Source organism: Juglans regia, chromosome 2 (genome assembly GCF_001411555.2).
Source record: "Juglans regia cultivar Chandler chromosome 2, Walnut 2.0, whole genome shotgun sequence".
Taxonomy (NCBI): domain Eukaryota; kingdom Viridiplantae; phylum Streptophyta; class Magnoliopsida; order Fagales; family Juglandaceae; genus Juglans; species Juglans regia.
The window spans coordinates 37,354,080-37,378,109 of NC_049902.1; the positions used below are offsets into that span (position 1 = coordinate 37,354,080).

The 24,030-nt window shown below is 36.8% G+C and overlaps 3 protein-coding genes across 3 annotated transcripts; all 3 read left to right on the plus strand.

The window, feature by feature from the left end:
* Positions 1-6,455: 6,455 nt before the first annotated feature.
* LOC108985647 (peptidyl-prolyl cis-trans isomerase FKBP16-1, chloroplastic) lies at positions 6,456-10,449 on the plus strand. Its single transcript, XM_018958020.2, has 8 exons — positions 6,456-6,556; positions 7,362-7,538; positions 7,771-7,805; positions 8,360-8,453; positions 8,668-8,728; positions 9,207-9,252; positions 9,727-9,797; positions 10,116-10,449. The coding sequence occupies exons 1-8, from the start codon at positions 6,486-6,488 to the stop codon at positions 10,191-10,193; spliced, it is 633 nt and encodes a 210-aa protein (XP_018813565.1). The 5' UTR covers positions 6,456-6,485; the 3' UTR covers positions 10,194-10,449.
* A 1,024-nt stretch (positions 10,450-11,473) lies between these two features.
* On the plus strand, positions 11,474-13,564 carry LOC108985660 (protein transport protein SFT2-like). The gene is made up of 5 exons (XM_018958040.1): positions 11,474-11,609; positions 11,696-11,945; positions 12,400-12,667; positions 12,780-12,884; positions 13,190-13,564. The coding sequence occupies exons 2-5, from the start codon at positions 11,746-11,748 to the stop codon at positions 13,298-13,300; spliced, it is 684 nt and encodes a 227-aa protein (XP_018813585.1). The 5' UTR covers positions 11,474-11,609; positions 11,696-11,745; the 3' UTR covers positions 13,301-13,564.
* Positions 13,565-19,890: 6,326 nt separating this feature from the next.
* On the plus strand, positions 19,891-23,637 carry LOC108985669 (LRR receptor-like serine/threonine-protein kinase). The gene is made up of 2 exons (XM_018958048.2): positions 19,891-22,893; positions 23,016-23,637. The coding sequence occupies exons 1-2, from the start codon at positions 20,070-20,072 to the stop codon at positions 23,471-23,473; spliced, it is 3,282 nt and encodes a 1,093-aa protein (XP_018813593.1). The 5' UTR covers positions 19,891-20,069; the 3' UTR covers positions 23,474-23,637.
* The last annotated feature ends 393 nt before the right edge of the window (positions 23,638-24,030 follow it).

Below are 24,030 nucleotides of genomic sequence, written 5' to 3' on the forward strand. Positions count from 1 at the left end.
AAACAAATTATATGGATAGAATTATTAACTATATACTAAGTTTCAACTAATACTATTAAGTATTAATTAATAATCATCAGTAAGACACTAAGCTATTACAATTATACAAATTAAAAGAACTAATAAACTATTACAATATTACAAACTTATCTAAAAATAATAAATATTACAAATTGTACTATTAACTATTGTAACAACATTACAATTAATTGTAAATTAACAAAATCATAACATTTTAAATTTGATCAATTTGGGGTGGCGGTGAGTTCACTTAGTTGTGTCGACTGCTGTGAGACTGAGAATCAAGATTATAAAAATTATAAAACCTGAAATATTAGTAAGTTAACAATAAAACAAATTATAATTATAAAGTTATAAACATGAAACAAAAATTTAAAGTACAAAATATTAAAAATACTAATCAATATGAGATTGGGTCATTGGGATGAAGATGAGCATAGATAATTGATTCTTTAGAATTAGGACTCGACATATATATATTGAAAATATAAAAGTTAAAAAACATACAAGTAAAATAATTAGATACTAAAATATTATATAAAATTATAAATGCAAAAAACAATTAAGGGGCAAATTATTCAAACCATGGCAATGGTAGGTCTAATACACACAAAGTCATATTGCATCGGAGGTAGTTTTAGACGTCGTCTCATATATCATTATAAGAACTAAATTTGAAATTAATACCGATTAAATGAAAATAAATAAATAAAATGAAATTAAAGTCCCACGATTACCAAATCCAGGCTGATCACCACCCTCCTACTCGACGTCAGCCTTCTCATAGTTAAGAACATCCGGAACATGAATTGAAGTTTCCGTGATCCAATTTTGCATGCAAATAAAAGTCTCTACAGTGGTAGGAGTTAATGAACTCTGTAATTAATCCAATACGCGTCCTCCATTGCTAAAAGACCGACTTTGAGGCTATGGTGCTAACATGGATGACTAAAATACTGCGGGCTATCTCTCCAAGAATGGGATACTTCACGGTAGGGGTGAAAACCGACATCGTCGGTGCGGTTTTTGGGCAAAACCGACTCTGACCGACGTCTGGAAAAATGGGTGAGGAGCCGATCGTAACTGGTTGATGGCAAGGAGGACACCGATCGAGGCGGTTCTCTGCCGGTTCTCGGTCGGCGTCGATTATTTGGTGGTTCTACTGAGATAATTATGAGAGAGAATGAGAGAGGGAGAGATGCATGAGAGAGAGAGAGAGAGAGAGAGAGAGAGAGAGAGAGAGAGAGAGTTCAGGAAGAAGACGATCGGCGAAGAAGAATACTCTTAACGAGACGACGCCGTTTCACTTAAGTTTAAGTGGAATGGCGTCGTTTCAGACTTATTATTTTTTTCTTACATCCTTAATAAAACGACGACGTTTGGTTTAATGTCAAACGACGTCGTTTCCAGTATCTATTGTAGTACTTATTAACTAAAACAGCGCCGTTCCACTTAAACTTAAGTGGAACGGCACCGTTTTGAGAAGGGTATATTAAAAAAAAAGGATTTTATTATATCGATCGGTTCAGCTAGGGCTACAAACGGGCCGGTCCGGTCCGGTCCGGCGATGGACCGAAAATTTTCGGTCCATTATTTTTCCGGACCGGACCGGACCGAACACCCAAAGGCACCGGACCGGACCGATAGTTATCGGTCCGGTCCGGTCCAGTCGGTCCGCCCTCTTCTTTTTTTTTTTTTTAAATAATTAATAAAAAAATTTATTTAAAATACTAAATTAAATTAAGTGACTTATTAATGTGGATTATGTAACAAACTCAATAAAAAAATATTTTATATGGTCAATGATAATAAATTAGATAAAAATTATATTATTAATTTATATAATTACTATATAATTAACTAATTGATATTATATATTTATTAATTCATAGAATATTAACAAGTGTTAATAGTATATTTAAAATTTTATATTGTTAATAGTGATAGGTTAAATGAAGATATATATAAAATATTGTTAATTTATAGAATATTAACAAGTATTAATAATATATTTAAAAATTTATATTGTTAATTGTACAATTATTATATATAAAATATATATATAAATATATTTTTTTTTAATTTTTCATTCGGTCCGGTCCGGTCCGAAAAAACTGTGGACCGTGGACCGGACCGAATGATTTCGGTCCTCTAAAATATGGACCGGACCGGACCGGTCTAAGTCTCGGTCCGGAACGTTAATCACCCCTAGGTTCAGCGGTCCGGTCCAACTTCAAACCGAGACCGAACCGTTGAACGTCGGTTTCTTGAAATTTCCACTGCACGCCAACCGGTTCTTGACGCGACCGGTCGGTTCGCGTCGGTGGCGGCCGATGCTGTCGGTTTCTGTACAGCCCTACTTCACGGCATTCATTTTCCACCAACTTAACATATCAAAGTCTCGTGAAAATGGTTGAAGCTTCGTTGTCAAGTATCTGTCTATATCTGACTGAGCCTCTGTAAAACTTTAGACGAAATGAGTCTGCTCCAACCTCTCACCTCAGTCCAATCTATGTCTTTTTTCAACCTCGACTTCTGGAACTGGTGAGGGGTAGGTGTAGATGCCGCAATATTACCACCCCGCAAGACGGTAAACTCATCAAATAATCTACCAGGTTTCCATAACCCTTGCTACAATATGTTCCACCCATACTTGCCCGTACGCAATTCCCAACTCAAATATCATGCCATCCACTTTAAACCGAGGGTCAAAGACAACAGTTACATATAACAAAATATTAGTCATAGTGAAATTTCTCAAATACTTGTCGTACTTTATCCTCATAATCAATGTCATATCCCACATCATAATGCAACCACCCATGACCATGTCATCTAGTTATTCTTTTACCTTACATATTTGTTGACATAATTTATAGGGTGTAGAGTATAAAGTTCTAGACAGCGTCGTAGTGACCTCGTAGAAAAGCCTAAAAAAAATCCACAAAAATATATACAACTTCTCAATCATCATCCATAGGTTTTCCTAATCCCCCGTGACTATCAAAATATTTTACATATTGGATGTTTTTATCACCCAATAATACAAATGCCAACTTATATTCTTGGGCTGCCTCCAACATAAAAAATGTTGAGTTACATCGTGTAGTCATATCAGTACAAAGTCCATTCTTGAATGTTAAGCCCATAGACCTCGCATGAACCTTGAATTTCTCAAATATTGAAGGAGAAGATATCACCCATCTCACAACAGTTCTAACCCGAGCAATCGAGTTATGAAGATTTCTCAAATCATCAGTGACAATAAGATTCATAATATGTGTCGCACATCTCACATGCAGGCACTCACCACCCATAATTATCTTATCTTATTTGCCTCTCTAAGATATGTCTTAAGATGTCCCAATGCGACATCGTTAGACGAGACATTATTAGCTATAACTGTAACAACTCGTGTTAACCCCCACTCCTTTATTGCGACTTCAAAGACCTTCCCAATCGTCTCACCCTTGTAATTGGTGATTTGACAAAATTTTATAATTTTATTGTGCAATGTCCAATCACAATCAACAAAATACACAGTCAAAGACATATAATTAAAATTTTGAACTAATGTCCAAGTATCGATGGTGAAGCAAACAAATTGACACGCCAATTAACCCCTCAACTTCAAAAAGATCAATAATGCTTTTTTACATCATTTGCCACTGTGTGACGATAATGAAGATTAAACATTAGTTCTAAGTAGTGAGAATACGCTTGGAACCATTTTTCATCAACAACTTGAAAATGTAATTCGTTCATGATGACCATACGAACTAGGCGTCTCCTACACTCATCGAGATTATACTTAGTATACCCCTCAACGTTGCACCCCCATCACTCCCATCCACCCATTTTTTAAGTACAATCTCTTGCCTAAATTGGTTATTCTTTTGTAATGATCTTAATATTGAACTTTTTTTGCATTGTTATTCTATGTGTACATTTAATTGTGAGGTACCATGTTTCCTATAGTGGCATCCATAAATTTTTTCACAATGGTTATACTTGACTTGGAGGTTATTGGGGTCACCACTCTCTGATTGGGTGAAATGAAACCAAACTATAGAAGCAAGTTTCTTGCTGGGCTTTGGGGCGGGGCAATGTTCCCTAGACGTAGGGGTAGGTGTTGGGCCATGAGTAAGAGTAAGGGTAGGGTTAGGGGTATCCTGGGTAGGAGAGCTCGTATTAGAATTTGCTGGATTTTCCATGAATTTAAACAAGCAACAAATTTGAAATTATAGCAAACATGACAATATGTCAAACAATAAGCATCCAAGTATTAACATCAAAACATTAACATCCAAACAAAAAACTGATATGATACTCTCTATTTTAATAGAACCTTAAAGTAACCAAAAATTAAGAAACATACATTCTGTTAATTAAAATCAAATTTCAATTGGAAAGAACAAACTTTAAAATTAAAAGAAAAAACCACGTCGTGTGGAGCTTACTTGCCTCTGGACATGACTAATTTTGTATAAAGCAAAAGGTTCACAAAACTGTTCATTATTTGGAAAAGAAAACATAGGGGAAAAGTTAGCTTTTACAAGTCGATAAGCCTTGTAAAAATTGTAAACCTTAGCGTTTGTTAAGCAGTGTTTGATGGAGACAATTTTCATAGCCATTATATTCACAGAAATTTGTATCGCAACCACTACTCCCTTACGATTCTTATTCAAGCATATTGCAAAATGTAACATAATAAGGTCATTAAAATCACACATTCTCTATGCATTGAAATATAAAAACTATCCAGAAACATTGTCCAAGTGTATTAACATTCATTTAATGAATCTCTCTATTACAAAATTACGTAAATCAACACTACAAACTAATACAAACTAAAAATATTGCATAAACTGGACATGTTTATGGAAGTCAAGTGTTACTTCTATTTGGAAGCCATAAGAATATCAAGCTTATCTAAACAACCACCCAAAAAATCAGAACTCTACATTTAAAGGTTGTGTTTATAAAAATAAAAATAAAAAATAGGGTTTCAGATTGGAACCCTAAATTGATTTAGCTATAAGATTTCTATCACTATCACGTATTCAATCATCCAAACGCATCACAAACCCACAAAAATCACTATCACATAATTGATTCACACACATCAGTCATCAATCATCAAAACACATGCACAATCGAGTTTCCATGGCACACAATTCACAAATACAATCACATCCTCCATTTTCGATTAAACCTCATCCTTCATCCAATCTCTATTCCATAACTCAACAAAAAATCAAAACTGTAAAATCGGAGACTGAGAGCAAATTCTTGCCTTCAGATGCAGATGGACGGCAACGACATAGTGGGAATGACGACAATGATGGTTGGAATCTTGGACGATGACGCAGAGAGAGAGAGAGAGAGAGAGAGAGAGAGAGAGAGAGTCGCGGGAGAGGGGATTTCTTAATAGATGACCAAACGACACTAACAAAACGGCGCCATTTAATTATTTGTAATTAAGTAAAAAAAAAAAAAACCAGGCATGTCTTGCTTTTTTTTAAAAAATATATGAATATATATTTATATATATAATAAAAGCGAGGGCGGGGTGAGGGTGCACCCCATCCCTCCCCTGTCCTGCCCCTGCCCCTGCTTTGGGTGCCAGATGCAGGCGAGGCCACCTGCCCCCGCATCTGGCGGACGGGGGGATCCACCCTGCCACACGGGGCGGGGCCCAGTTGACCACCCATAATCTAAACACAATGGAGGAGTTAGAATTGGTGGTGTTTGTGTGCAGGGTACTGCTATCCGAAACTCGGTTTAAGCATAAATACATTTGAGCCATGAATAGAAATCAAAGCCTATGCACAATAAGAAATGCTAGTATACCGCTTGAATTTGCCTCCTCACTTTGACCACTCATGAATTTTATTTTATTTTTTAATTTTTTTACTTAATGATTAAGAAATTAACTTTTATGTATTGGTGTATTTTTTAAAAATATTTAAATATAAACAATATGAAAAGAAAAAGAAGGAAAAAATAAAAATAAAAATTTGTGGTGCAAGAAAAACTCCACCAAAACATGTTGATTATAATTTAAGCTAGATTTGGATGTTGAATTAAGTTGAGTTGAGTTGAGATGAGATGAGATGAAAGTTGAATAAAATATTATTAGAATATTATTTGTTAATATTATTATTATTTTAAGATTTGAAAAAGTTGAATTATTTATTATATTTTATATTAAAATTTAAAAAAATTATAATAATTAAATAATATAAATTGATATGAGTTGAGATGAATTTGAGATAAAAGCTAACCCTTATACTTCGTTACGAAAATTATCATGCTTTTTTTTATGGTTTTGTTTTATAGTCTAATGTGACGTGACAAAATAGTGACCGCCGAATTTAAAATAAAATATATATTATATATTTATCTCCCGAGTTCATGTAGTAGATATCCATTATCGACAAGTTCTGGCATTTCTTTCGAGAATGGTAGCTCTTCCGTTCCAGACCTTAACACAGTTCCCACCACCCGCTGCTTCCATGTCTCCGACTCCCACGTATGAACTCCATCTGCCCTTTTTTTTTTGTAGTTGATCATAAAAAAAACCTTTCAAACCAGCTATATGTAAGCTAGCTGTGGTATCCATACAAACCAGATAGAACGCAGGAATTGAAGTAATTATTTTATTAGAAATTGAGTTAATCAAATTGCTATTCATTGCTTGCTGTTATTAGAATTTTTTCTTTGTTTTTCTATTTAGAATAATTCGATTACGAAGTTGTATATGTATGGGGTTAAATTTGTGGTCTTTGGGCATCTGGCAGCAGGCTTCATATAGGCTCGCTCTGTTGGGTTAAAATGTCAATGCTCGAGCAAAGTGATATGAGTTTTGACGAGTCTTGTCTCTCATAAAAATCAACTTGAGTTCACTGACTCAGATTTTCTGGTAATGTTGGGGAGATGTACTTCTGGTGAGTCTAGAAGTGAGGGATTTACATAACATGTTAGCTCAAAATGTTATATAAATCCCTCGCTTCTAGACATCACCTTAACCCAGAAAAGCTTAAACTAATGTGTGTGGTCCGAAAAATCTTCTATAAACTTATGTTACTCAAATGTGGGATTGAATCATAGATGAAACTCCAGCGTGTAGTTGACACTAGGACAGTGCCCAATATATTCACAGGGTATTATGTTTCTTGTGTTGTAAACAATACAAAGATGATCAATGTATCTAGAACTCAATGATGCCTTAATGTTCAAGTTTAATTTGCGGAGTTATATTTATATTTCCATATGAGTCATTGTAAACAATAAAACATTTCTTCCACATCGCATAAATGTTTTTTTATACTTACCAGCTGTATGGAGAAGCATGCTATGCCTCAAAATTTGCATGGCAGATTTCCCTCACTAAAAGTAAGAAGATTGTCAAGACGGCTGCTTTTGCAGTTTTTGGGGTTCAACCCCATACTACTGTGTGTTTATCCCATTGTTGCTGCGCCGGTACCAGAGATGAAAGACCCTGAAGTTATTAGGTAAGATATTTTGTGTTCATTATTCTTCTCTCTCTCTCTCTCACACACACACACACACACACACACACACACAAACATGCATGCGCTTGCACATACATGCACACAACACTTTCACACACATCTAAATTTGACTTCTGTTCTCAAGGAAGCCAGAAGGTTATCATGAGCTTCACTTCTTTAAAGCTGTATCAGTTGTAATATTTGATTAAAATTTGGGATTTGAAGCATCCAGGACCTTCAAGCTAGCCAGTGGCGTGAGAATTCAAGGTATAAAATTAATATGATTACACATATTTTGGCTTAAGAATGATATTAAATGTTTATAATATGTTTATTTATAACATCTTAGATGATCTTGTGTTTACCATTTAGACACCAAGGATTCAGTTATGGGGGTTGTGCCTAAGAAGTTTAGTGAGATTCAGTTCTGGTTGCTATGCATAAGAAGTTTTGTTGCAGTCAGCTGACAACTCAGTGACAGTTGACTTACATGTGATAGCATCATTCATACTTCTTAGCATCATGCATAAGAGAAGTTTTGTTGCAGTCAGCTGACAACTCGGTGACAGTTGACTTACATGTGACAGCATCATTCATTCTTCTCAAATATGGATGGACCTTTTCAGAGGCGATATTTGTTTGAATTGTCATCAGTCATCTGATATTGATTTAGGAATTGTCACAACATTTGTATATGAAAGTGATTCGTGAACATCCCCATTTGATAGGAAGGTGTCATGCACTCAATGTGAAATGGATCCCAAACATAAGTAATTTATTCATTCCTGGATTCTACAATAAATTATGAGTTCCATTTCTAGATATTGTTGAAGGGGAAGGATCAGAAGCCCATGAAGGAGATCTTGTTGAAGTCAATTATGTATGCAGGCGCTCAAATGGATACTTTGTTCACAGGTAATTTAATACATTAAATGTGTAGTTATTAACGAAGTTACTTTAGAAGCTACTTTTGTTGTTTGTAAAGGTAATGATCACAAGTCAAATTTTTGTAGGACTTGCATGTATATTGCCATCAAATAAATCTCAAGTTTCTAGTTCTTTCTTGCACTCATGATAGTTGATCTGACCATTCTCTATGATATCTTTTTGAACTCGTGCCATGCTGCAGCACTGTCGATCAATTCAGTGGAGAAAGCAAACCAATTACACTTCCATTGGATGATAATCGGGTTAGTCCTTGCTTTAAGATGTAGTGGCTTGCAAATTCTGAGGTTACGGTCCTACCACATACCTTTTGTCTCATTCCCTAACCGCATTCCTTTACAAATGTCACACATGGGCTTATGATTGGATGGCACGTGTCAAGTTTGCCAAATGACACATTTTGCCATTAAAAACTTAACAGAAGATAGACAGAGGGACTAAATAAGAGAGCTTTTTGCAAAATGGTAAAAACTGGACTGATTCTACAATTTATCCAAAAAGGAAGGAAAACAGATTTACTTGGTAATCCTATACCCACCTCTATAGGAATATTGATGTCAAACACGTTAGTTAGAGTCTGAAGAAAGTTCCAAGTTTGTAGCATGCATTCATCTTAGATATTCATCAGAATTACTCCCAACTTCTGTCCTCATTGTTTACTTATCTACTTTTTCGAGCATGTAATTAGGTAATTCATGGTGCCTAAGTTGCTTCTCCTGACAGATCATAAAGGGCTTGAAGGAGGTTCTGATTGGCATGAGGGTTGGAGGTATTGCAATGTCCACTTATCTCTGGGTCTCTAAATGTTTTCTTGACCATGTTACCTCCTGAATCTCTTTGACCCTCCAATGCTGACTTACATCCTTGGCTAGGGCTTCTTTTCTAGTTTCACCAAATGCTCTACTTAAATCTCTTTTTATTTTTACTAAATTGCCTCTCTTACTTGTGGATTAGGCTGGTAGATTTCTTTCAATCACCCTTCTCTATCTCTCTGATCATGGTTCCACTTCCACATTTGCATATTTTTCCTCTGCGTCTTTAACACTGAACAAGAGCTTGAATGGTTTATAGTAAAAAAAAGCATTAATGCATGAATTTCTATTTGTTTCATATGTTAGCAAGTATGTGGTGTCGACTGTCAACCAACCATTTTTAACTGTCATAGATCAAAATCCCTGCCTTTTGCTATAAGTTTGGTAAGAATTGAAGAAATTGCTCACATTTCTATGGGTTTCATTTTCAGGAAAAAGGAGAGCATTGATACCTCCTTCGTTGGGATACATCAACGAAAATTTAAAGCCAATCCCCGAAGAGGTTACACCTTTACTTGTGATCTGTTTATTCTTCCTTTGATAATCCCTGAAACTTTGTTGTTAAATGGACTATTTTGCTTTTTCTATTGCTGGCGTCTCTTTTGAGGAAAGCTCCCTCTCTCTTTTGCATTTTCATTCCTAACATTACCAAGATAAAGAACTTTTTCTATTGCTGGCGTCTCTTTTGAGGAAAGCTCCCTCTCTATTTTGCATTTTCATTCCTAACATTACCAAGATAAAGAAAAAGGGTTCAATACGTTGTCGTCGAATCAATTTTATCTAGGTTAATAGTGTTACATTGTATGGTTGTTGATTGCAGTTTGGGCCTCGACGAAGCCTCTTTTCCCATACAAACGAGCCTTTGGTATTTGAGGTACAGCTCCTGAAAGTAATATGAAAGAGTTCCTGAATGCTGTACTCGATTTGATCTCTCATTTAGTGGGCAATAGTGATGTTTCTTAAAACCAGATTGTTTGATTTGGATGTTCCAGGCCTTGGAACCGATAAATGTGTAGAATGGACAACCATTGGTTGTTTCAAATGGGACTTTAATGGATTATTGTTGAAGATGTTAAGATCAGTATTTAGTGAGCGGCTAAATTGGTCTCCCTTCTCGTGGAAACAACTTTGGAATAAAAAAACTTTTATCTGTGTCTTTTTGCATCCTCAATCAACTGCCCATATCTACCAATTTGGATCATTTAAACCATTAACCACTTGCAAAGAGTCCTTCAAATGGCATTTTATCTAATCCTAGATCATGGCAGAAAAGCATAGCTTCCACTGAACCCAGAGCCTTTGCTGCCACTGGTTCTAAGCAAAATGGTAATGGTTTTTCAAAGGTTGCTTGAACATTCCCCTTGGAGTCACGTGCAATTTCTTCCTCTGTACTTGAATAAATAATTCATATGATTGTTGTGACTGAATGATAACTTCATTGGCATTAGTAAAATCCCCTTTAAAGATCACCACTAGATTGATCTTGAAACCAGTGCTAATAATCCAAACTCTTGTCGAGCTACCTTGTCTAATAGTTGAGTTAAAATTTTAAAAATTCTTCCACTATTATCACTCGACACCCCATAGCTTATGAATATTCTTACATCCTATGAAAAAGTTATAACAGTTAGATATGAGAGTAAATAATAGCTGATACATAGTAAATCCCGGATAATCAAAGAATATGAGCAAGTTAGCAATAACAGATTGTTCTTCCTTCTAAAAGATATTTGAACCTTGTGGGAAGCCCCTCATTACAAGCTTTCCACATTAAGTTTTTAATAGAATTTGATATTTCCATACCTTATGGTCGCTTCCAAGTCGTGTTACACCAAGCACCATTAGAATTATTTTTTTTGCAAGTGATGGGCGCTTTTAACCGTGAACTGAACACTACTACAACATTTTCATATCTGTGTGTCTTCATGCTGTAATAAACTAAGTGGCATTAGATAGATTAGTGTAGCTTCTTCAGTATAAAAAACATCATGTACAAGTGATTAATTCCACCAATGAGATTCCTATCAATTCTAAGCATAAGCGTCGAAAATTTATCCCACAAGAGAACTATGATACTGTAATAGTGACCAACATTGTTTTGTTAACAAAGTGTTCGTAATATTTGGGGAAAAAAAAATTCTATAATCCGCTTCCAGACGGCGTCGTTTGGTTACGCACACCACCCTCGACTAATTCCCTAGGCTTTTGCTTAATTCCTAAGCTCCCTGCAACGATTATTCTGATGGGGAGAACGCGACTCCATTAACATTTGCATTTTGCTTGCGGGGCAATCTGCCAATCACCATTTTCAAAAGTAGAAAAACGTTTTCTTTTCTTTGTTATTATTATTATTATTATTATTATTTATTATGTTTTTAATAAGATTTTCCTGGAAATCAGGAAGTTTGAAGGGTGCTTGGAGCCGAGAAAAATAAAGAAAGAAAAAGGCAATGCAGCAAATGGCGCAAGGATGGTTCTCGGGGAGCATTAACGGCGAGGACCAGCACAAACCGTCCTCGTCTCTGCTAGCCGATTGGAATTCTTATGCGGCCACGCAATCTTCAGAGGATAGCTCCGATTTGGGGTTGGGCTTCGATCTCGAAGCTGCGGTCAGGTCCGCAAACGACACCGTCACTGGCACTTTCAATGTGTAAGCCTCTGTTTTCTTAATTAAGCCATTTTTTAATCTAATTTTGTGGTTACTAAAATTTGTTCTTTATACTTTTAGAGAAATATCTAATCTTGGGTTATAGATATGTCTGCTGGTGGTTTTGATTATGGATGTATTTCTAAGTCTGAGTGAGAGAGAGTGTATGTATTTGGATCTGATTGTGTGTACTTGATATCGTCCACAGTGAGGTAGAGAGTGCTTTCTAAATTATGAGGTTCGGCAAAATAGGCTATTAACTAGTGTGTCACTATTATAATTGATGGATCAACTGAATCCTGTGTTTTGGATAGCGTGGCTGCAAAATTGGTGAAAGAACAATCAGGCATGATCTCGAATTATAGCCTCATACATATTAGGTTGTTTTTAGTGGAAACTTGGGAAACTGTTGAATTCCTTTCTTTTCCCGTCATGTAATCTCTGTTTGATTGTTCAGGGTTTCTAAAGGAGTGAGAGATCTACCTGGGAACCTGCAGTCTGCCACTAGTAGTGTCCCTTCAGGGAAAGCACTTATGTATTTTGGTTTGCTTCTGGCAAGTGGGGTTTTCTTCGTTTTTATCGCATTTACCATGTTCCTTCCAGTCATGGTGCTGATGCCCCAGAAATTTGCTATATGCTTTACCCTTGGGTGTGGCTTTATCATTGGGTCGTTCTTTGCGCTCAGAGGTCCAAAGAATCAGCTTGCCCACATGTCATCAAAGGAGGTATTTCTCTGCTTAATTTAGACTCCTTTTATTGTATGTTTTGCAGCATGGATGTCTGATATTATGAAAAACGTAATATGAGTATACTTGTCTAATGCTTTTACTTATCCAGAGACTTCCTCTTACATTGGGATTCATCGGCAGTATGGTGGCTACCATATATGTTTCCATGGTGCTTCACAGCTACATACTCTCTGTGCTCTTCTCTGTGATACAGGTATCAAATTGCATTCTTCACTTTTACTTGTGTGTGCATGTGTGCAGTTTCATTGACTAATGAAATCAATCTTCTGGGCCTTTGGACCTTGGATGGATGGAGTTCTTTGCATCCCTATAATTTTTGGTTTTCACCATTGCTTTATTGGAGAAGATACGCACAAATGTTATGGGCGTTCTTGATTTATTCTACTTGAGAAGTACTATATGTAAACTCAATTCTCGGAATCAACAATTAGCTTTAAAAGCGAAGTTAACATGTTATCCAACTGAACAATGAAATTGATGTTTCCATGGAACTTGCAGGTTCTTGCACTCCTGTACTATGCCATTTCATACTTCCCTGGTGGATCTGCTGGGATGAAATTTCTCTCATCTGCCCTTACCTCTTCAGTAATGAAATGTTTTGGGAGGTGACCTTGATTTTCTGTTTTTATGGTTCTTGACTTGTATATTTGTTGCGTACTTTAGAGACCCCCGTAAGTGTTGGTGGAAACTTTGGAATTTTAGGCGACGTTAGCTGATTCCATATTGATCCTATCCATATTAAGTTTTGCCTGCAATAGCCATTTTGCCAAGTGTTCAGGATAATTGTTGAAGGCAAAAGAACATTGCTGAACTTTGTTTATGCAAAGCTTCAATCGATAGTAAGCAGAGTGAGATCTGGTGTACTTCGTTTTAGTTAGCCTGAACTAAACAAACTGTCATCTGAGAGGTAGCATGTTTTTATTTATTCATTTGGGCCACACTAAAAAGATAACATCAAGAAATATAACACTGCACTCGTTAGGTATGCTTATTTGTGGATTGTTTAGAAATTATAGGGGAAAGTTTCAATGGCATGCAAAGGCCCAATAAAATTGAAGTTCGAATACCTGCAGTTCCGGATGTCTTCTCAAGTGACTACTAGGCTTTTTAGGTACTCGATGATTGGATGGCAAGAAGGCCTGGACCTTTTAGCTGGTGGTGAAACCAGTCCGTCCCTGCTATTTTGCTATCACTACTCAAACTCAAAGCACTCTGTCCATTGCCTTGGAAGTACCTACAGACATTTTAATTTTCATATCGAACGACTGGGAGGAAATTGGGTCTGGTTGATATATGAGGTAATGATACTTCATGGCTTCACCCAAGAAGATGGATCGTTTAGGTTTAGCATTACTTTTATTAGGTACTATCATATATTTTCAGAAAGGCTGTCCTTAACACTGAACTTGCTTCATGTGACCTGACACGATCCCATTAATCCTCTGCCTACTTTTTTTTTTTTTTTACCTTCCTCACTCTTCCTTGCGTAAGGAAATGAGTGTAGGGTCATGACCGAATAACACTCATGAGTCTACAAAGAAAGATTCGAAATTCTAAATCAAACTGTACCCTTCAATTCGCAGTCACTACGTTAGTGGTGTTGCGTGAGTATTGTGATCGTGATGTTACGATTAAGATTACCCTTTTAAGATTATGGTTGGACTTTTGAATTTCTAGCATGATTGTCGTGTTAATAATAATAGTGTTATGCGGATGTTATATCCATAATTTTGAGATGAGCAATGCGATACTCCATATTCTTATCTTATTTTCATTCTATTATGTAAGATGTGGTATATTTATCATCATTAGATAATAAAGAATTATCCAATAAAAGATAATTTAGTAATGATAAATGAGTCATATCTTATAAGCATAATATGAGGAGAGTGAGAGGGTAATGTGGTGTATAGAATTTTTCTTTTAAAATAGTTTAGTGGTGTTACACAAAGTTGCATGGGATTATAAAAACTTGATATTTAAACCAATTTTCACAACAGATCAAGGGTGGTGGGTTGTTTCCTTTTCTTCTTTTTCTTACGGCTGAAAGAAAAATATCGATAAATTCTCAAAAAAAAAGAAAAAGAAAAAAGGTTCTGAAGTCTCGTACACGAATTTTGACTGAATATAATTATTAAAAGTTTTGTGCTTTAGGTAAAGAAATATTTATTTTCTTAAGCTGGGTCTGAAGAAGACCTTTCTCCCACCGTACATCCATTATCTATCTTTCTTTATATTTTATAGGATTCCAAAGACACCATTTGGGAACAAAAATCCTGAAATTAAGGAAATTAGAGAACTCTTATTTGACCGCTATAATTAGATGAAGCTTTGTCTTCATCGAGCCCTGTTTTTTATAACGAAATTATTGAAAGCGAAAGTTCATCTTCTGCACTAAGAAAAACAATGACTTCTTGAAAATAAAAATATATATATATATATATATATATATATATATATATTCTAAAATCCTGTGTGTAAGACATACTTAATAACATGTTTATATGATATAATTTAACTTGAAAAATAGGTTTTAAAATTTGAATCTTATAAATTAAATTTTACTATTTAAATGATGTGAATAGTATACTTTACAGTTAAAGATTAAGAAAAGAAAATGAATAAAGAATGGTCTACCACCATAACCCTCTCTATTAACCTAGTCTTATCTAAAACGGCCAATTATTATGTGCACAAATCAAATGGTGGATCCAATTATAAGAAAAAAAGAAATGAATGAACATAGAGTGGTCTAGCTAGCATAAGTCTGAAACCAAGTATTCCGCTTACAAAGATTAGGGGATTGATTTGAATGAAGATATAGATGTTTCCTTTAGTCGTGTTGCTTCGACATTTATCCAATAAGAAGCAAGTATTAGAGGGTGGAATCAAATCAAAACAGTGATGTTTGGATGTTCCTTTTAGTCTTATTGCTTCCATTTGACAATCCATCCAATTAGAAGCAAATAATGGTCTATCATAAGTCTATTACCAACTAGTACGCACTTAATTATATATGAGATAGAGACCGTCCATGGTTCTCAATTAAACTTAAAATGACTTAATTAATCTTTTCGTATTTCTTTCGATTATTTTAAATATAAATAACTTCTATTTAAAAACCTTTATACTATATTATTCATGCGACATAATTTAATTTAAAAATAAATTTTAAATTTTAAATTATTCTATGTGAATAGTATGTGGTGTAAAATCTTTGCAATAGCACTACTCGTAACTCATATAATGCAAATTGCCATTCAATTATATATATATGGATTAGTAATTTTGACCATTAAAAGTTGATAGAGAGAGGTTTTGTTCCAGCAGAGTGTACCTTGATTATCAGCAAAGTAGGCTTGTCATCAATGTTACATCGAAGCTAACAATTTTCTACACGAGGCCCCGTTGAAATGGTTCCCAACTTTGCCTGATTTATTTTCTTTTTTGAAAATTTGGGGAGAATTATCGAGAATTGGGCAAATGATTGGATGGGAATTCCTTTCGGAAATGGAAGGTCATGGACCCAAAGGAGTCAATTTGATAGGATTGCACTTTAGGCAATGACATCTTAATTTGGATCCCATCATGGTGCATTATTATGGGATTAAGTAGAAAAAGAAGAAGTCTAAGGAGCATATCCAATTTGCCAACTCCATTGCACGTGTGTCAAGTACCGATTGCAAAAAAAGTTCCTTCGAGTGTCTGTCCTTCAAAAGATGAAAAATATTCTTACCAGTTTTTTTATGTGAAAAATTTTATGCATCAGTCACTATTTATTATCTTACACTCTACACCTTATGAAAAACACTCTTACACTCTATGAAAAAAAAAAAAATTATAGGTGTAGAGTATGAAAATGAATAGTGTCTGATGCATAGAATTCCTCTTTTTATGCACATCTTTCTTACATCTGTACCATTCATTTTCAATTAAAGTTTAGGATTAACGGTGCAGATCAGAGATGTGCACAAAAGTGTGTAAACAATACTACTCACAGTAAACCACATTCATATTCATAGGGTCCACCTCTTTTACAAGTCCAATCTCTCTTCTTTCTCCCCCACTTTGGAACATTTTGGTGTTTCATTTTTCTCTAGGCCGGCGATGATCAACTTTTCCTCTCCATGTGAAACAACTAATTCATTAATAAAATAATAAGCAACTCACCCTTCTATCTCTCCATTACATCTACATGATTCTCTCTCTTTCTTTCATGTGCAACTCTCAATGCCAAATTAAAACGAGAACTGACAAATAAAAAAACCATTAAAAATTGCAGGACAAGGAATGGCTGTAACATGGCGTCTATGTGAAAACATAATGTCAATAAACAAAGCTGAAAACATGATCTTGAATTACTCTTTACACCATGCAATGAACTCGATTCTGGCTGGTGTTTCTCAATTGATTTGTATGAATACATGTCAGGTCATGTCATGTGCTAGCTCCTTCTATTAAACCATTATAAGTGTGATCAGATTCCCATCAATCATGTGACTTGATCTACCACTACCACCATATATATTGTGGTTTACATTCAAATCCCAATTCCTACACAATGTCATAAACCATAATATATATTGGTGCAGTTACCAGATGGTTGGTGAAAGCTTCGCTGTAATCACGCATACACAGAGACAGAAGTCCCCTCAGATATAAACGATGGTTAAAAAAAAAAAAAACGATTTTTTTTTTTTTTCCAAATTACCTATGTCCTTGATCATTGTAAAGTTTTAATGCAAAGGGTTTTCTTGTTTTCTGCATGTGGGAATTTAACCAGCCATTATTGCTGGGTGGCAAATGACATCACCCCAATCGTGTATTGCAAGTTCATATTTTGCTGCAAATTCTTTATTAATTTCTAGGATAGGTGAGCCTTTTTGAGTAGGCTTTCACCAAGAATTTAAACTTAACAATAAAAGATGGGGTTGGAGGAGGGACCATTCCAGATTATGTACTTTTTTTTTTTTCTTTCTCATCTATATTAGCTGGAGCCTTTGTCCTTTCTTTTAATGTTGTTTGTGTCCCTTTACTGCTCCTACTTCGGCTCATAGATCTTCTCTCCTTTTTTTTTTTTCACCATGAATTACTTGGGGGCCACTTTTTTTCTATTAGCAAATTAATTTCAGTTCGTGCATCGTGATATAATTAGTTTGTTGGCAAATGCATCTCAGCTAGTACCAATCAACTTTTGAAGTTGAAATTTTGAGAAATTGAAGCATGGTGGTGGAGAGAGATTGAGAGTCTCCAATCTTCCTACACTACGTAGCTACTGGGTTCCATCAATCAATGATTTTGATCATATATAGAGGATGTGTGCTACCAACAAGATAATCCATTTGAAATCTATGGTCAGATTATGCTTAAGGATCTTTAATCAAATCAAGGGTTCTTATCATTAGGATTCATTGGATCGAGCAGGGAAAACGAAACTTCAAGTTGTCCACCCTTTTGTGGTCTGTATCAGTGAGTTTTTGTGCGGCCATGGTTGGGTTGCTACGTAGCAATTTCTGTTTACCATATATTTTTCTTATCCTCAATCTCTCCCAGTTCAGTGGAAATCTTAATAATCCACTCATAATAATGGAAGTTCTTCCTTTCTATTCCTCTTAAGGCCTTGTTTGGTTGCTATGAAATTTGTTCTGCAGTTCGCTATACCAAAGGAAGTGGAGCACTTCTGTTCCAATTGTAAATCTTTTCACTGTGACATTTGAGAGCCACAATCATAAAGTAAAACTTGTCTTGATCATCTTTTCTTATCATGGAGACAAAGGATGAATATTTCCATTATATTATTACACATGTATAGATGCAAATGATCACTATTTTCTAATGGAGCCTGTTCGCTCATAATGCCAATTGCTGTGGCACGAGGGCTGACCCATGACCTAATATTGTTTTTTTAAGGTAAATGGCCCGATCTATTTTCTTTTTTTGTTCTGTTTTGTGTTTGTCATCTGTTGTTTGATTTGTTCAAATAATAGTATTAAGAACTCTTGTCCCTTCCACTCAAGGCCAAGAAGCCTTTCTTTTGCTTCTTTTAATCCTTTACAGCAAAGACCGCCCGACAGCATGACCTTATATGCAGATTATAGAATTTACACATCTCAACATATTCCTTGCTTCCATGTGCTCCTTCATTGCTCCATCAGATTCCACAAACTGCTTCATTTTATAAAATAAACCCCCAATAGATCTCCCTAAATGCTTTTCATACGCCCATTTCTCCTTCAACAGAAGAGCCACTCCAGCCAGATCCATGAAATTCAAGTAAGTTCATACTGAAGTTACACATGCCTGGTTCTTAACCAAAACCTGATCGTCCTTTCTTAACATGATTTGATAATAGTCCTCAAATTTATATATACGCATGTAAATGTGTCTGTGCTTGGATTTAGATCCTCAAAACATTGTGAATGTACAGAAACACAACTAGTAACTACCACATGGCCGGCTCATCAACAATTGCCACATAAAACTGATGGACCACCTCTGGACCTGACCTTACATATTAAAGAAGACATGACCATCTTGATTAACGAGTCTGACGCTAAAACATTCAATGGGTCACTGTGTATAGTTGGCTTTATCATTTAGCCTATCACTGTCTGCAAGTTAATCTCATAATCGAACAGCTCAGTTGGATAAGAGTTGGGGAAACTATTAATCTTCATTTTATCTGTCCATGCACGACTTAACCATATTAGTATTCTCCTCCAACTATAACTATATGAGGATACAAAGCAAAAATGATCCAAGAAAGAGGAATCAGGATAACATAACCATCAAAGTTGGCAATAAAAAGGGATCACTTTCTTTACATGGCATTCAGCACCAACGCTTTCATTTCTGACAGTTAGTCACAGTAAAAAGTATGCAACCTACAGAAACAGTAACAAACAGAAATCCACTTGGCCTCGTTTATTTTCGAAGATGAGATGAGATAAATTGAAATTAAAATTAAATAAAATATTATTAGAATATATTTTTTTAATATTATTTTTATTTTAGAATTTAAAAAAATTGAATTATTTATTTTATTTTGTGTAGAAATTTGAAAAAGTTGTAATGATTAGATGAGATGAGAGGATATGAGTTGAGATGTGCTGTGAAAACAAACGACGCTGAAACTTTGAGCTAATTAAATGAGTGGCTAAACAAATATTCCATTAAAAAAAACCATTAACATTAATAAATCCAGAAAGCCAACTCCATCACCATCTCTATTGACTAAACAAAATTACCAATTACACTAATAAAATAGAATAAAGAAGGCGCTCTTGGATCCAGATCTTCTGCTTTTCTTCTATAAACAAAACATGGGGTTCCCCCCTCTACAATCCCAAAACAGATCACCTGTTCTCTTCTCGCAGCAATGCCTGCAAGCCTAAGGCATCTCCTGCTTTCCCGCACTATCTTCTCCTTCACCTTACTTCTTTCGATAAACACTCTTTTCTTCTCTTGTTGTTACTCTATTAATGAGCAAGGACTAGCTCTTTTAACATGGAAGAACAATTTAAACAACTCCACAGATGCACTGAACTCTTGGAATCCTGCAGACCCAAGTCCATGCAACTGGTTTGGGGTTCACTGCAACTCAAATGGCGACGTGAACGAGATAAGCTTGAAAACAGCAGATTTGCAAGGTCCAGTGCCTTCAAATTTACAATCTCTCAGGTCCTTGGAGATCATTAACCTATCGTCAACAAATCTAACAGGCACAATTCCGAAAGAGCTAGGAGAATATAAGGAGCTCCGTGTGATTGATATCAGCAGTAATTCTCTCACAGGCGAAATCCCAGTGGAAATTTGCAGGCTCAGCAAGCTGCGGAGTTTATTTCTCAATTCAAATTTCCTTGAAGGTGTTATTCCTTCCAATATTGGAAACCTCTCAAGCCTTGTGCATATGACTCTCTATGACAATCAACTCGGCGGTGAAATTCCAAAGAGTATCGGAGCATTAAGCAAGCTTGAAATCTTCCGAGCAGGCGGGAATAAAGATATCAAGGGTGAGCTGCCTTGGGAGATTGGAAACTGCACTAACTTGGTTATGTTAGGCCTGGCCGAAACCAGCATTTCTGGAAGACTTCCTTCATCAATCGGTATGCTGAAAAGAATTCATACCATTGCCATTTATACGTCTCTACTGTCTGGTTCCATTCCAGAAGAGATTGGGAACAGCAGCGAGTTGCAGAACCTGTACTTGTACCAGAATTCTCTCTCTGGTTCAATCCCAAAGACAATCGGGGAGCTCAGCAAACTCCAGAGTCTATTGTTGTGGCAGAACAGCTTAGTGGGTACAATACCGGTAGAGATAGGAAGCTGCAGAGAGCTCACAGTAATGGACTTATCAGCAAATCTTCTGACTGGCAGCATTCCGAAAAGTTTTGGAGAGCTTTCCAAGCTTCAAGAACTTCATCTAAGTGTTAATCACTTATCGGGTACCATACCTTCTGAGATCTCAAATTGCACGGCTCTGACTCAACTGGAAATCGACAACAACAGTATTGAGGGCGAGATTCCTGTTCTTATTGGCAATCTAAAGAGCTTAACTATATTTTTTGCCTGGGAGAACAGCCTAACAGGAAATATTCCAGAGAGTCTCTCCAAGTGCCAAGATCTTCAGGCTCTTGATTTCTCTTATAACAACTTATTTGGTCCAATACCGAAGCAGATATTTGCTCTGAAGAATCTCACAAAGCTGTTGCTGCTTTCCAATGACCTCTCTGGCTTTATAACTCCTGATATAGGAAACTGCACGAATTTGTACAGGTTACGACTAAATGGCAATAGACTTGCGGGAACTATTCCATCGGAGATTGGAAACTTGAGGAGTTTGAATTTCTTTGACCTGAGCAACAACCGTCTTGTTGGAGGAATTCCTCCATCGATATCTGGATGCAAAAACCTCGAGTTTCTTGATCTTCATTCAAATGGGCTCGCTGGTTTTGTGCCAGATACTCTGCCCAGAAGCCTGCAGTTCATGGACATCTCGGACAATAGGCTTACAGGGCCACTGACTCATAGCATTGGATCATTAACGGAATTAGCCAAACTCAACGTGGGAAAGAATAAACTTTCTGGAAGAATTCCAGCTGAGATCCTGTCCTGCAGTAAGCTACAGCTCTTAGACCTTGGGAGCAATAGTTTCTATGGTGAGATTCCAAAGGAACTCGGTCAAATTCCAGCACTCGCAATCTCTCTCAATCTGAGCTGTAACCAATTCTCTGGTGAGATCCCATCTGAATTCTCGGGTCTTACCAAGCTAGGAGTCCTAGACATCTCCCACAACAAGCTCAGTGGGAATCTGAACAATCTTGCAGATCTTCAAAACCTTGTCTCCCTCAATCTATCCTTCAATGACTTCTCTGGTGAATTGCCCAACACTCCGTTCTTTCAGAAACTCCCTCTGAGTGACTTAGCTGCAAACAAAGGTCTCTACATCTCCAACGGGGTTATTACTCCGGCTGGCGGCATGGGACCGGATGGAAACACCAGATCAGCGATGAGGCTAGTGATGTCCATCCTCATTAGCACTAGTGCGGTACTAGTGCTACTAGCAATTTACATATTAGTACGTGCCCGTATGGCCAGCAGCAAGCTCGCGGAAGATGACTTTTGGGAAATGACTCTGTATCAAAAGCTCGAGTTCTCCACTGCTGACATCGTCCAGAATCTAACATCAGCTAATGTGATTGGCACCGGGAGCTCTGGAGTTGTTTACCGGGTGACAATTCCGAATGGAGAAACTCTAGCAGTAAAGAAGATGTGGTCATCAGAAGAGTCGGGAGCATTCAACTCTGAAATCCAGACGCTGGGTTCAATCCGACACAAGAATATCATCCGGCTTTTGGGTTGGGCATCAAATCGGAATCTAAAGCTTCTGTTCTACGATTACCTCCCAAATGGAAGCTTAAGTTCACTCCTGCATGGTGCCGGGAAGGGAGGAGCAGAGTGGGAGGCTAGATATGATGTTGTTTTGGGCGTGGCGCATGCGCTTGCATACTTGCACCATGACTGTGTGCCTGCTATTTTGCATGGGGATGTGAAAGCTATGAATGTGTTGTTGGGTTCTAACTATGAACCTTACCTCGCTGACTTTGGGTTGGCTAGGATTGTTGATAGCAATGGTGATCACGATGATACCAAACTAAGTCAAAGACCTCTTCTTGCCGGTTCTTATGGATACATGGCTCCTGGTATATTTTTCTAGCTAATTTTTTGTTCTATCTAAATTCAATTCGCATAATATCTTCATTTTTTCTTCACTAATTTCATTTAAGTAAACCGCTATTCATTTCTTTTTCCACTGTGTTTTCAGAGCATGCATCGATGCAGCGTATCACTGAAAAAAGTGATGTTTACAGTTTTGGTGTGGTTCTTCTTGAGGTGTTGACGGGCAGACACCCGTTAGACCCAACTTTGCCAGGTGGTGCGCACTTGGTTCAGTGGGTTCGTGACCACCTAGCGACTAAGCGAGACCCAGGTGACATTCTTGATTCAAAACTCAGGGGGAGGGCTGACCCTACAATGCACGAAATGCTCCAAACACTAGCAGTTTCGTTTCTCTGCATCAGTACCCGCCCGGACGATCGTCCCATGATGAAGGATGTCGTTGCAATGCTCAAAGAAATTCGACATGTGGAGGCCATAAGGCCAGAACTTGACATGTCAAAGGGAGGCTTGCCAGCTATTCGTTCCTCACCTCCTGCTAGGAAATTAGTTCCACAAGGAGGGTCGTCTAGTTGCTCCTTTGCTTTCTCCGATGATTCCGTTTAAGAATTAATTATATATTTCAGGAGGTGCTTGATGTGTTGTGTATAATCTATCAAAGAATTCATTAGAGAAGGCAGTAGATTGCAGGAGGAATTGTAGTTTCTGCTGTATGCGGTTGCTGTAAATTAAAAATAATTGATCTACTAGTATAACTCTCAATTCAAATACTCGGTCAGCGTTAGCATAACATATGTAACATAATTCTGATCCCTCGATAGCTCCGCCACAGGGAGGGGAGGGGGGGGATTATCTTGGGAATAGTGATGGCTTTTCTGTCTCTTGAAGGTGAGATGGGGAATGCAGGGTCCATTAAAGCTAATACAATGATTGGTATTTTTATACAGTTAGAATTTATTGTATGAGACGAGATTCCCCACCTGTGTGTGTGCGTGTCTGTAAGTCCGTCTTTCCAGCAGAAGCTCACATGGTCCCACGATCCACACATCACATGTTCATGTGCAGTCTGAGAGGGACATTCCAGCAAGGAAAAAACTACTCTTCTGTCTTCTGTAAGGGTGTACTAATCTTAGTCTATAACACCCTTCGTCCTAATCAGAGGT